This window comes from Loxodonta africana, chromosome 9 (genome assembly GCF_030014295.1).
Source record: "Loxodonta africana isolate mLoxAfr1 chromosome 9, mLoxAfr1.hap2, whole genome shotgun sequence".
Taxonomy (NCBI): domain Eukaryota; kingdom Metazoa; phylum Chordata; class Mammalia; order Proboscidea; family Elephantidae; genus Loxodonta; species Loxodonta africana.
The window spans coordinates 121,015,465-121,029,567 of NC_087350.1; the positions used below are offsets into that span (position 1 = coordinate 121,015,465).

Sequence of the window (14,103 nt, forward strand, 5' to 3'; positions counted from 1 at the left end):
GGTGGGGCCAACTTATCACATGGAGGGAGCTGTCTCTCCGTGGCCCTAGTCACCTCCAGAGAAGCCACTGCCCCAGCCCATTTTAGAGATGGGGAACCAGGACTCCAGAAGAGCCCAGACCCCCGTGGGGTAGCTGGAGCCTCACTCCCCCCCACTCCTCCAGCTGGCCTGCGCAGGGGGCTTGGGGGGCCTTTCCTCCCATCCTGGGCTGGAGGGTGGGTTTCTAACCCGATACAGCCAGACCTGACTCTCCAGGTGGAGGTGTTGGAGCTGGGGCAGCCCAGCTGACGCAGGGCCACGGCAGGAACCTCCAAGTATCTTGGGTGGAGAGGGCACCGTCCCCAGGCTCCCAGTGTCAGCTCCTTTCCCAGGCCCCCGTCTGCTTCCACCTGCCCCCCTCCCAACAGACAGCAGCATCTCAAGTCTCGTTTTTATTTGACAAAGACCAAGGGACAGGGGCCCCTTCCCGGAAGACAACCCTGCTAAGCTTGGGGCAGGGAGTCCTCGTACCTTCCCTCAGCTGTGGGCGACAGTGGGGCTCACTGGGCACTGCGGAGCCAGCAGGGTTATGGAGTTGGCCTGGGCTTGGCTCACCGGCCAGGGTGAGGGCTGGGCTGGCTGGGTTCACACACAGGGCCCCATCCCCGAGCCTGGTAGCCACTGCCTGTGTAATTTACCAGCCTGAAGTGGGCTGCAGGCAGACTGTCCAGTGCCCAATGCTGGCAGTGGGGCAGGGCTGGTGGGGCTCAGTCCAGCATGGGACGAGAAGACAGAGTCCCATGGGCTCTCTTTGTAGCCAGATGATGGCTGGTTTCCAAGGGGTCTGGCCAGTCACAGTTCCTTTTTACAGGAGCCTGTGGGAGGTGGTGGGGGGGGGGGCTCAGGTCTGGGGACTTGGGGCTTACCACCCCTCACTACCTCCCAGCACATCTCAGTGACCTGCTCAGAGGGTCCCTCAATAGGCCCCACCCCACCCCCATCCAAGGCCCTGCCCTGAGGCAGCCCCAGACCCGGTCTCAGAATGGCTGGGGTGAGGGGCAGGGGTGGGGCCACAGCACTCACAGGCCCCCAGCTGCTCCTCCAGGAAGGAGATTTGCTCACTCAGGGAGTCAATGCGCTCCAGCTGCCGGAATGAGTGTGCCAGGAGGCTGCTGGGGTCAGGGAGCCCAAGCTCCAGGGCCCGAGAGGCCAGGCTGTGCAGGGGGGCCAGCACCAGCTGAAGCTTCTGCAGGGAGGCAGAGGGCCTGGCTGGAGGAGGCAGGCCTGCACCCTTGGTCCACCAGGGATTCCACACTGGGCAACGCTGGCTCAGCAAATCCCCAGACCCAGGTCTCAGCTGCGGGGCCCCAGACTTCAACTAGAGGGAGCTGCCGCACAGACGGGCTTGGAGGCAGGTGGGCACAGGAGGAAACTAGGTGTCCCCTGCCTGGTAGGAGAGACCCCCATGACCTGCTACGGGCGAGGGGAGGCTGGAGGGTACTCCAAGCAGGCGCAGGCTTGTAGACAAATATGGGGTGGGCTGGGGCCAAGCTTGGCTTCTCCTGTCCTGGGTAGGGGTTCCAGTCAGGGTCTAGCTGCCCCTGCCCGGCATGGAACCCAGACCAAGGTCCAGGGTCCCTCTGGGCTGTTAGTATTAAGACATCCTCCTCCCCCTGCTGCCCAGCAGCCACGGTGCCCCTGAGGCAGGGCCACCCCTGCCGGACTCCCACTACCGCCCTGTGGCCCAGAGCACCGGCGGGTGCCGCAAGCCTGGGCCTCACCTGCTCCAGCACAGCCACCCTGGACTGCAAGCTCTGCACTTCCTGCTCAACCTCACGGTCCACTCCTGGGGGGTGTGGGTGCAGGTCAGCAAGACCGGAGCCCCTGCCCAGGCCGCTCCCCCACCCCCAAGACCACCACTCCCCCACCCCCAAGGCCGCTGGCCACTGCTCCAGGCCTGGGGGAGGGCCTGCGCCCTGGGAGGCTCGCGAGCCCACCCCGAGGTCAGGGACTCGGCTGTCCACTGAGGGCACCTCGACACCATCCTGGGCGCTGCGGACCGCCCACCCGCCCGGCCCTCGTTGCACTTCCATCTGACGTGTGAGGTGGCGCGCGCCGTGTCCGGTGCTGGGCTGCCGACAGCGCATTATTACTCACGGTACGAGTTTGACGTGTCACAGCGCGTACCAAAAGTAATAATGCCCCGTCGCCAGCAGAGGCCGGAGGTCACGTCTCCTGACAGCCAGGCGAGGGGACAGGAGGGGGCCCCGGGCAGGGTCTTCTTCCACTCTCCTGGCTGAGCCAAGTCCCTGGCAACCCTCCCCACAGTGGCGGGGAAGCCCCCTTCCTGCTCAGGAAAGAGCTCCCCACGCCCAGCCTGTCCATGTGGGCAAAGCGTCCGGAATGTTCTGGACCGATCCTTTCAGCTCAGCACAGGCCTGTCATCCTGTCTTTTTTGACCGGGTGGCTGTTCCCACCCCCCATTCCCCACCCACAAGGCAGGGGTGAGGAAGAAGTTTACCTGGCCTGCGGCTTGGGGCCACCATGGGGGGCCCTCTCATGGGCAGGCAGAGTGTCCCGTCTGCAGACAGGCGGTGCCCCTCCTGACACTGGCACCGGTAGCTGCCTGCAGTGTTGACACAGTGCTGGGGACAGTCGCCTCGTCCCCAGCTGCATTCATCCACATCTGGAAAGCCAGGAACGGGTGTCAGGCAGGGGTTGCACCTACAGGAGGTGGGGCCACCCCACTCAGCCCCCTGAGGACACTCCGTTAGCGGCCACCCCCTTTGGCCAGCATTTTGATCAGACACACGGGGCAGTGCCCAGAGGACCCTGCCCAGGCCCCTTACCCCAAAGCGGGCAGCACTGGACTGGGGTGGGGCAGGGCTGGGCCAGTGTTACCTGTCTGACAGGTATGCCCCTGCCACCCGGCAGGACAGTTGCATCGGCCTGGCCAGACACAGCTCCCTCCATTCTGGCACGGTGGCTGGCATACTGCTGTGGGTGAGGGGGGCTGTCACCCACTCAGGAGACACCAGGACCCCTTGGGAACACTGGCTGGGGAAGGGGGTGCTTCGTGGCAAGGAGGTGCTTTGCTCCTTAGAGAAACGCAGCAGGTCCTTTCCCCGAGGTCTGGAAAAGTGATCGCTTCGTAACTGGGCTACTAATGAGATAACTAGTGCTTGGTGCTACAGGGCCCAGAGATATAGTGCCTCTGGTCTGAGTGGTGTGGGGTCTCAGGGTCTGAGGGGTGCAGGGCCTTGGTCCCCAGGGGTGCAGGGCCTCAGGCCACTGCCCTCACCTGCTCCACAGGCCCCGGGGAGCCTGTTGGTCCTCTTCCAGCCGGGACAGCAGATGTAGCGTGGTCTAGCCGGGGCTGGCCTGGGGCTGCGGCGGTAGGCAATCCTGTAGATGGTCCTGGGGAGGGGGTACCACTCAGAAGACTGGACTGTCTGGGATGTGGGGGCTTCGTGGCCTCTGTGGGTGCCACCTGTCTCCCAGACAGCACAAGCATGGCACACTCACCCTCCTGCATCCGGAAACAGCCCAGAGCCATCTCCTTAGGGTGGACCTCAGAGGATTTCTCCCCCAGGGACAGGAGCCCTGCATCACAGAGGCCCTTCCGCACCCTGCATCACAGAGGCCCTTCCGCACCAAGGCTTTGTGGGGCTTGGGCGGGGGTGCTGAGGGCTGGCTGGGGCCCCAGTGCGTGGCTGGTCTGGAGTGGGGGAGCAGTGCCTACTGTGTCACCCGATGGAGCCTCCCCCTGCACGGGCAGGGAGGCGGGTCTTCGTCTAGGGGAAGGGGCTCGCCAAGGCCCCCAGCAGGTCAGGGCAGGGGACCCGGGCCCGGCTCCGACAACCCCACCCTGCCTCATCCCTCCCTGAGCTCTGGGCCCTGGAGGCCACAGACATCGACACATGCGTGCGCGTGCGAGCACACACACACACTCACCAGCCCCCAGCAATCTCAGGGAGACGCGGTCCCACCACGCTCCCCTGGCCTGCTGTGCTGGCTCTGGTCCCGCCCACAGGCCCCCCTTCTCAGCCCGGGGTGGGTATCCCGCCAGGGGAGCCTCAAATGAGAAAAAAAATTCTCAAAGCCAAATTCCTGCAACTCAGAACGGGGACCCACACCCTTCTGGCTGTCACAGTTGAGCCAATGGGACTTTACTGCTGGGGGACGTCATGGGAGAGGGGTGCCCACTGGAGACCCAAGGGCAGGGCCAGAATGACCAAGGCCAGTTCCGGGAGGCAGACTTCAGCTCCGTGGAGAACTCACAGTCAGAGATGCCCCGGGGGAAGAGACACCCCATAACTGAATGGGTGCCCCCTCTAAAATAGGGGAAGCAGGTTACTGGATGCCCTTTAAGGTTCCTTCCTAATCAGAGAGGCCCTGTCTTAGGGCACTGGCACTCAGGGTTGTTAAGATACGAAAGTCCTCTGGGACTGAGACAGGTGAGATTAAACAGACAGGTGACCCTTTGGAGAGGTCAGCCCCTGCACCGGGTTCATCAGGACCTCAGCCAGCCTTTCTCCCCCTGGACCCAGGTCACTGAAGCCCAGCTAGGTAGGGGTGGTGGAGGTGGGCCCTGGGTGGCCCTCGGGTGGGGGGGATGGTGGGCAGAGAGTGGCCTTCCGGTGGGGGGGTGGCGGGCCCTGGGTGGCCCTCAGGCAGGGTGGGGGCCGGGCGGTGGTGGCACTCACCGGTAGGTGCTGCAGGCCCGGTGTCCATTGCAGGTTGTAAGGAAGGGCTGGTACACCCGCTGCACAAAGGACTCGGAGACCGCACCCCTGGGAGCCCTGTCTGCACACACTCTTCGGCTGTGGGACACCTGGGGGTCAGCGAGGGACCCCTGGTGCCAGGGCCCTCCCAGCCCCATCCAAGGGAGCCAAGAACATGAGGGAGGGGCTTCCCTTCCCACTCCCACTGTGGGCAGGGCAGGACCCTCAGCAGGAATCAGAGGGCAGAGCCACATCTTCCTCCAGTCTGGGGGCGGCCTTGGGGAGGGGCTGTCTTGGGGAGGGCCCCAGCTCACCCAGGCTGGTAGACGTGGTTTGCGCCACAGACGTGGTCCACACCACTGGCGGCCAGCACCAGGAGCCACAACAGGACCAGCTCCCGGGAGCCCCACATGGCCATCTTGCTGGGGGGCCAGTCTTCTCAGGGTGGCCTGCAGCACAGAGCAGTGTCTCCCCGAGTCCCCATGCAGACCCTCCCATGCAGCACCCCCATGGGCAGGCGTCCCCCCATGCCACGCCTTGCCAGCCAAGAGCCCTCCAAACTGGGGGGGCGATGGAGGGGTGCTGATGCCCAGGCCCAGGCTGGAAGCAGGAAGCCGGTGCTCCATGTTGGGGCGGGAGGCACCTGGACCCTGCTCGAAAAGCCCTGAGTCACTCAAGGAAGGTGGGGTGCAGGGCGAGCCTTTGGGCCAGCTCCCCCTTGGGCTCAGGGCCCTCCAGCCCACCCCACGCCATCGGGCACACGGGATGATGGCGAGGTGCACTGCTGGGCAGAGTCTGGGCCTTGCTGCCTGACCTGGACCTTCTGAGCCTGTTTTCTCATCTGCCGAATGGGGGTTGCCCCTCCAGGGTGGCTGTGGATTCCATCGGGGGTCAGGGGCAGGTCCTGGCCCACCAGCAAGTGCCAACCAGCCGGTGCCGTTATAGGCTGCACAGGTTTTCAGAGCAGACTCTGCATTTGGGGGATGGCTCATCCCCATGCTGGGCTCTGATGAGTCCAGGGGGTCGCAGGATAGCCACTCAGGGTCTGGACGAAACCTGGGGCTGGGCACTGGGGCAGCCTTTCGTTCCGTTGGAGCCAGGGTGGCGGGGTGAGGATTCCTGGAGATGTGAGGAACCCCAGCCCAGAATCAGTGGGCTGTGACATGCTGTGGGGACTTGGGGGTGGGGCTGCCTCCCTCAGCTCTGGGGGGTTCTCCCAGGTGGGCGGTCCAGGTCCTGCAAGGCCCCAGTGGAAAGGCCAGGTGGGGTCTCTGATAAGGTCTTCCCCTTTTCTGGGACTCAGTCCCTTCAGATGCACCACAATGGTGTCAAGGGCCCTTTCTGCAGCCTTGCTGGTCAGTCCCCTAAATAGTGACAACTACACCTGTGGCTGAGCCAAGCCTAGCCCCCGGGGGACAGCGACAGCTCCCCAGGACACGGGAGGCCAGGAGAGGTCACAGCCACTGTGGATGGGCTCTTACCTACCTCCTCACACTGTCCGGGGTGGATGGGGAAGGGGAGGGTCCTTCTGCCCTGGCCTGTTCACTGGCTACACGGAGCAGGTGACAGGGTAGAGAGGGGAGGGCAGGGGGTGGCCCGGCAGGCAGAGGCTGCAGTGGGCAGCTGAGGTGTGGGGGCGTAGTTTGGGGGCAGTGGGGGCAGAATGTCTGGGCAGAGACAGGGCCTCATAACCAGAGCGGGAGGGAGATTAACCCAGGGGAGGGCACTGTTAAGGGGTCCAGGCAAGAATAGAAGTAGTGGGGACAGGTGGACCTGGAGAGTAGGACCAGCGACAAATGAGGTGCAGGTCTGGTGTGGGGAGCCCGGAGGGGGTAGGGGCCTAGTGTGGGCTCACGCACTGCCAGGGCTCAGACCCTTGCCTGCCCTATCAGGTCCCTGGGGAAGTCAATCTCATACAGATGTAATTGTCCAAATTCTCATCCCTAGCACCCCCCATAACTATTTAAAGCTGTTCAGAAAAAGAAACGTACTTTAAAAAAAAAAAAAAAAAAAAAGACTCGATTTTTGAAAGTCATGCCTCCCCCAGGCCATGGAGCTGCCTGGTGCTGGCAGAGACAAATCTCATTTCCCTTCGAGTTTACAGCCGCCACTGGGTGGGGGAGCGCCTCCGGGGCGATCAGCAATAACCTCCCTGTCCCCTCCGAGTGTCGCCATGGGCCCTGCCCCCACCTGCCTGGCCTGCATCCCAGCAGTCCCCACCTAGGAGGCTGGGCCCGAATCCACGGCAGAGCAACGGCCCTGGATGCCCCCCCCTTCCCATCAAGAAGGGGTGTTTGGGACGTTAGGGCCCAGTGGGGGAGGAGCAGAAGGCAGAGTGCGACAGACAGCGATGACAGACCGACTCACGGTGGACGCCCACCCCTCGCCTCTTTCCCCCGCCCCGCACGACCGGTTCTGTGGGGGTGGAAGTGGGGGTGCAGTGTGAACCCCCACCTGAGACTATCCGCCTGCGCTGCGGGGTCCCGGGCCTCTGAAGCCCCAGTCAGGGCCTGGGGATCTGCAGGACCCGGATCAGGGCGTGAAGGTGGGGCTGCGGCGCCCCTCCGCCCCCCACGAGAGCCCCCCGCGCGGCCGGCCCTCGGGTCGCCCCGTCACCAGCAGGGGGAGCCCTTTCCCAAGGCCGCTGGGCCCATTCTCCGGACCCAGCCGCAGAATCGGGCTCCAGAGACGGTGTGGGGGGGGGGGTCTCCGAGCGGCCAGGTCCCGCCTCCTGGAGGCCGGCGCGGCCTAGCCGCAGGCGCCCCCGGCCCGCTCACCTCTCGGGTCCCCGCGATCGCTCTGCGTCGCCCCCGTGGGCGCCCCGCAGCTCCACAGCCCCGAGGTCCCCTACCACCCCCTTCCTCGGGGGTTCTGCCCCAGTCCCCTGCACGAGCGGCGAGCAGACCCGCCACTCTCCGCACTCCCGTCGCCCCCAGCCCGGGCGCCGACTCCCTCCGCACTCACCGCCCGATCCGGGGCGCGCACGCGCTGCTGCCACCGACGCCGCCGCCGCCGCGCGAGCCCGCGCCGTGGGGACCCTGCCGCCCCGCCCCGCCCCGCCGGCCGGCCCCGCCCCACCTGGGCCGCCGCCGGGAGCCCCGCCCCCGCCCAGGATAGGGGTGAGCGCCAGGCCAGGCCGTCCCCCCAAGGCCGAACCCACCCACCCGGTCCTGATCCAGCCCCCATTGCGTGGGTGGGGAAACTGAGGCCTCGCGGGCGGATAGGGCTCCCAGGGCAGTGAATCAGCTAGAACCCTGGACTCTTGACGCAAAGTCTGTCCCCTGGCCGCCCCGGCCCTCCCAAGGCCCTCGGGTTAACGCCCGGCTGTATCAGAGCTCCAGCAGCAGGGCGCAAGTGGCATGGGCTGGATGGGCGCGCCAGGTGGCGGCCGCGTGGGGCGCCCACACTGACCCGCTGGGCCCGCTCTCGCTCCCACCCCTGACCATCACAGCCACCAGAGACCAAGAACTCGCCTAAGATCACACGGGCCTCCGGTGGGAAGCCAGGTGTGCGCGCTCATGGCTGTGGTATGGGGGGCAGGGGCGTGAGAGGGCTTCTGCTGGCACCCCTCCACGGGCGCTGTTTTTGCTCACCCAGTGGCTGCTTGTGTAGGAGGCTGAGGCGTGAGAGCTGACAGCCCCAAAGAGCCGTCCCGGGTGGTGGGTGCTGGTTATTCCACACCACTGTTATTGCTGAGTGGAAATCGGATTATTGGCAAGGGGTTTCAGGGTATTACAGCCATTACAGTGGGATCCTGGCCAGGTAAGCACGTGTGTAGGCATGTGTGTAAGTGCCTACGTATGGGCCTGTGAGCACAGAGCACCTCAGGCTTCCTGGAGACTTACCTGGTGTGGGGGAATCCCTCATGCCCTGGAGCCTGGCAGCCGACAAGCCTCCCGGCAGTGAAGGCCACCCACGTCTTCCCTAGCGTGGGGGCTGTGGGGAAGAGACAGGGATGAATTAGAGTGACCACCTTGATGTGAGGGGCTGGGCCGGGGGCCAGGGTGCATCATCTATGCTGCTGTGGGACCTCAGCCTGCACTTGGTCCACAGATCCCAGTCCTGCACACCCAGCCCCATGATCTGCCCATGAGAGCAGCACCCCCCCACACACACAGCTCACACCCTCGGCCATGTGCAGACATCGGTTTTCCCATCTGTGAAATGGGCCCTGCCTCCCACCCTGGCTAAGCCCTAAGGTGGGGTGGAGGGTGGGTGAGGGCCCCAGATATTAACCAGTCATATCAGGGGAGGGGAAGGGCCTCCTGGAAGGGACAGCTTTTGGGGGGTGAGGGGGGCATCTACTCAGACCTCCCTCAGAGCACAGGAGCTGACTGAGGGGACATGGTGACTGGAGACCAACCCCCAGATCATGGGCTCCCTCCTGCTTCAGCAGCCACTGCCCCTGGACCAGCAGCACCCAAGAGGCCGCTGGCAGATGGGCCTGAGGGGTGGCTGGGGCGGCTGCTGACCTGATGCCTATAGTTAGGAATGGGGGTCACTGCAGATGGGGGACACTGTCTCCTGGCCCCAGGCCCAAGGAGCAGCCTCAGCGTCGGGGTGGGACAACCCTCGCCCACCCATGGCAGTAAAGCTTTAAGAGTGGGGCTGAGAGGGACTCTGGGTGGGAGAGCTGTGGTTATTGACCCTTTGACCTGCTGGATTCAGGCAGAGGCACTGGAAGGCCAGCCAGGTCCTGATGCTTTCTCATCAGAAAAGCGGGCATTTGCCCAGATGGACTTCTTACGGCAGACAAGACGTGTGAGATATCAGGTAGGGGAGGAGACAGGACCCCACGGCTGCTCCAGGTGGGTGGGAGAGTTGGGGGCAAGGGGCTTCTCCCGGGCTCAGGCTAGGCCTGACGAAGTCATCCCTTTGCCTACACTGCACCCCCAAGCTGTCCCTGAGCCTGAGCCCTCAAAGCCAGCTGGGCCAGAGGTATGGCTCCTTCTGGTCCCAAGTTCAGTGCCACTCCCCCACCCCGCCACCGCAGTGCACCCTGGCTTCGAATTTGGCTTAGGGACTCCTCCACCTGAGCTGATCTCCCAGGCCGGCGTCCCTTGGACCTCCCCTGGAGTACTGACCATGGCTTGAGGGAAGCTGAGAAGACCCCTGCCCTCAACACACCCCGTGTCTCAACAGAGAAGGACTGAGGGGTATCAGCCCTCACCCCATAGCCACCCCTTGGCATACCTCCCCTAGGCCAATGGACTGAGACCAAGAGGCCAGTGAAGGGGATGGCCGAGCTGCATTGTCCTGCCCAGGGTTACAGCGGCCACTGGGTAGCCAGGGGTTAAGTGTTGGAGTTGGGCCCCACTAGCTGGTGCCCTTGGCCAGAGGGGCCTCATTGTTCCCTCTTAGATGGGGCCAGTCGGCCTCAGCTGCCCCGACTACGCAGTTATGGCTCAGACCCCACCTGCCTGCTCCCAGGCCACCCCTGCCATACCTGATGCTGCCCGGGCCCAGGCTTGGCCTTGGCCACCGCTGCCTTGTTGGGCCGGGGTGGCCCCTGACCCTCGATGGAGCATCGGGCCCGCATGCCTGGCCCTCCCGCCCAGCCCATGGGCTCGGGCCCCCATCTCAGCTGCACCGGGTGCCGGCTCAGGCAGGGAGGCGCCTCCCGGGCGGGAAGGGCGGCTTTTTATGCTCCAGTCCCGTGTAAATCGGGATTGGGATGGGCCCTTCCCGGCCGGACTTCCTGCGTGTGTTCTCCGCTGATAACGGGGATCTGTCAGCAGAACAAACAGGAGGCAGAGGGGGTGGGGGGTTGCCGGGGGGCGGGGGTGGGGACCGTCTCCTGGGACCTCAGAGTCCAACCCTGGATCAGCCAGGGCCCAGGTTTGTGCTCAGCTGGGGCCTGCTGGGGACCCCGGTACCCGCCACAGTGCCTGTGTTGGGGGTGGGGACGTGGCCCCAGGTCTCAACAGTAGCACTTTGTGAGCCTCTGGGCCATAGGCTGATCGTTCTGTGACTGTGGACCCCAGGACACCCACCTGTAGCCCCAGATATGTGTAAACATAGCGTGCCAGCCCTCGTGGGGGGCGGGGTGTCCAGCCACGCTGGAGCCTTGGCCAGTGGAGGGGGTGGTGGTGCAGGACCAAGCAGGAAGGGGCCTGGGATGGGCAAGGCAGGGTGGGTGGTCCAAGAACAGCCTGTTCCATGGGTGCAAGGCCTGGAGCCAGCCCAGGGTGGGGGTGGTAGAGGGGGTACACCTCAGCTTAGAGACAAGGGCCTCTTCTTGGAGTCTGAGCTGTTCTCCCTTGGAAAGGGCTGTCCAGTGGGTGGTGAGCTTCCCATCCCTAGAGTTGTGCAAGCGGGGGCTGACAGACCTCAGCCCCACCTCATGGGAGTGCTCGGGGCTGAGGGCATGGAGGACCCGAGGGGCAAGGTGCCGTTTTGGCCCCCTTCTCCCTCCCTCGGGCCCTTTCCTTTGCCTCCAGCAGACTGAGAGGTGTGGGGGTGGGGGTTGGAAGATTTGGGGAGGCTTTAGGCAGCCAAACGGGGTGCCACTGCAGATTGTGGGCTGGTCCGGGCCCCCAGGTCTGACCCTCTGTCTCTCCATGCAGGTGACGATGGGAGCCCTGCAGGCAGCTGCTGTAATTGAGGGAGACTTAGGTGGCTCCCCCCACCTTGGGGTCGGGGGGCACATGGTGCCAAAGGGGAGCTGACAGCTGCTGCTGACACACCCCAGACCACCCAGTACGCTAGGGGACCCACCAAACTCGGACAAGCCCTGCTTCAGGGTCACCCCCCGCCCCCACCGCCAGAGGTCTAGAACGCCATCCTTTCTGGCCCCTGTGCCTCCGGGCACCCCCACCTCCCTCCAGCCCTACCCAGCTGGCTGTCTCTGGCCAAGGGGGGGCCAGAGCGCCTTGGGAAAATCCCCACTGGCCGGCTGAGAACAGAGGGAGACTTCGCCCACTGCATCACCCCACTCGGCAGCGGCCAGCTTCCTTCCCATTCCCCGGCCAGGGTAAGGGTCAGCTGCAGGCCCAGGGCTGCCATTAGGGACCTAGACCAGGCCCTGCCACTGCTGACCTATGGGACTTTGCCTCCCTGAACCTCAGTTTCCCCATCTGTTCCATGGTCAGAGGAGGCTTCTGGCACCAGGCCTTGTTTGCCCGACCGGGGAGAGGAGGCGCCAGGGCCTGGTGGAGGTGCTGCCACCCCAAGGCCAGAGCTGTCAGGGGAGCCCCGCCCACATGTCTTCCCGGCCCACCCACCCTGGGCATCTGGCCCTCACCTGGGAGGCTACCCCTTGGCGGGGCCCCCTTGCCTCCATCAGCCCCCATCCCTGCGAACCAAGAGCTCATTCAGTCCAGGGTGGGGACGTCCTGCCGAGTGTGCCTGCCTGGAATTTAGCGCATCAGCTGTACTTCTCATTCCCAGAGGCACCCCTTGTCAGTGTCACCAGGGCACCTGTGTCACCAGGGCCTGGCCTCTGCTGGGTACTCTCCTCCCAGACCCCAGACCCAGAGGTCTGCTCAGTGCCCTGGCTGGAAGAACAGCAAACAACAGGCAAGCTGCCTCCAGCCCCTTCAGTGAACAACTGGGGAAACTGAGGCCCAGAGAGGGAAGGGGCTTGACTTAGGTAAGCAGTGAGGCGCAGCAGAGCTGGGATCCATCAGGACAGCAGCAACCCCCCTTCTGTCTTCCTTTCTTTTTCTTAGTGAATCCCGGCTCCTCTTTATGCCCCCATCTGGGCTGCCTCCTTACCCAGGCCAGCCCCCAGACTTCAGACTGCCTTTAGCCAAATATGTGAACCCTCCTGTTAGGGAACTTTCTGGAAAGGATGCTATGGAGCACACAGTTGAATGGTGGACTTTCAGGCATGGAGAAAGACGAGAGACTGGTGAAGTCAGGGGCAGCTGCCATCTTGCCATGCCATGGGGGCTGAGTGCTCCCAAGAACTTGAGCGGTGGGTAAAGTGGAATCCTGGGTCTGGGTGAGGGCGGGAGAGAGGGGGCGTCAGTATTCCTCCAGATGTCTGGGCGCCAGTGAGGGTGGGCTCCCGCCTAGCCTGCTGCTCACGGCTTTGTGGGTTTCCTGCCCATGCAGTGATCCAGCCCGACAAGCTCTGCTCACCGTTCACCATCCACAGCCACCACAGGGAGCCAGGCAGGTAAGCCAGACAGGTAAGCCAGCCCCAGCTCCACCCCTCGAGGAAAGAAGGCCTGGGCTCTGGGTCCCATCCTTTGCCTGAAATCCCCACCCCTACTGCAGCTCTGCAAAGCCCTCAGACACAAACACAGGAGGTGGGATGGGGTCCTGCATTCAGCCAGTGGTGGCAGCCCTCCAGGGATCCTGGGGACATGTCAGGGACATGGAGGGGTTGCCCCAGGAGGGGGTGAGGGGCTGGGTGCAGGTAGAGGGACCCTGTTGGACTCCACTGGCTGGGAACGGGCCGGGGTCTAGAGAAGGGCGAGGGGCCCATGGCGGGGGGAGGGTCCTGCGGTGGGCAGAGCTCACTCTGTGTGGGAGGCAGGCTGGAGCCCTCCCCACCCCCCATCTTTGAAGATGTGCCCCTCTCCCAGCTCAAGGCTCCGTCTCCTCCCCACTATGATGGCTTGTTCAGGGCTATCCAGGGCCCTGGCCCAGGGTCACCTCAGGAAGGAGCTGGTGGTGTCTCCTCTCTCCTACCCCATCTCTGGCCCCTCCCCCACAGCACAGGCCCACTCACACGTGGTGGGGGGATTGGTCCATGATCCCAGCATCCACTTGTCCTCAACAAGACCTCTAAGAGCCTGGAGTCCGGAGCCGCACCCTGCCCAGTGCTGGAGTGGAGGCTGCCCTGGCTGGTCCTGGCTCTGCCCCAGGTTGCCCCACGCTGGGCCTCAGTTCCCCTATCTGCCCCATGAGTTAGTAGGGCTTAGTTGTCACAGCTGCTGTTGGTGAAGGGGCCGCGCTGCCTTACCTCCCCAGAGCAGGGTGAGCTGGTCAGGTGTGGGCGTGGCAGGGGTCGGCCAGAGCCTCCCGGCCCTCCTGGAACCCTCCTGGCTCTCCTGGGAGCCCTCACCTCTGAGCTTTGGGCCCCTGCAGCCCCGGGAGGAGGCAGACTGAGCCCCCGGCAGAGACCAGGGCGGGCATCCCAGGCAGCCGGGCGTGGAGGGCGTGCAGCCGTGGGAGCGGGGCTGCAGGAAGGAAAGGAGAACCTTGCAGGGGAGAGATGCAGCTTCCTGTTTGTCCCTGGGCGGCCGCTGCACGGGACAGGACACAGCTGAGCCTTCACTCGAAGGATGCTCCTGGCCCTGACGTCCTGAGTGGGGCTGCAGGGACCCAGGACGGCCTGTCACACCTGCGCTGGGCCCCAAATGCGGCAAGAGATTGGGACAGGAATGACAGTATCGGGCAGCCTGGGACCCCCTCGCCTCCCCTTCCCCTACGGTCTTGTTGGAGACAC

General features: G+C 64.6%; 1 protein-coding gene across 2 annotated transcripts; it reads right to left on the reverse strand.

Annotated features, from left to right (window-relative positions):
• Positions 1 to 418: 418 nt before the first annotated feature.
• EGFL7 (EGF like domain multiple 7) lies at positions 419 to 8,797 on the reverse strand. 2 transcript variants are annotated; one of them, XM_023541916.2, is made up of 9 exons: positions 8,549 to 8,789; positions 5,018 to 5,152; positions 4,686 to 4,802; positions 3,281 to 3,396; positions 2,881 to 2,976; positions 2,501 to 2,665; positions 1,761 to 1,825; positions 1,063 to 1,225; positions 419 to 854 (listed from the first exon to the last, which is right to left on the reverse strand). In XM_023541916.2, the coding sequence occupies exons 2-9, from the start codon at positions 5,119 to 5,121 to the stop codon at positions 832 to 834; spliced, it is 849 nt and encodes a 282-aa protein (XP_023397684.1). In that variant the 5' UTR covers positions 5,122 to 5,152; positions 8,549 to 8,789; the 3' UTR covers positions 419 to 831. The 2 variants fall into 2 exon arrangements, with proteins under 2 accessions (XP_023397684.1, XP_064146710.1); XM_064290640.1 differs by lacking the exon at positions 419 to 854 and having other exon boundaries at positions 939 to 1,225; positions 8,549 to 8,797.
• Positions 8,798 to 14,103: the final 5,306 nt, after the last annotated feature.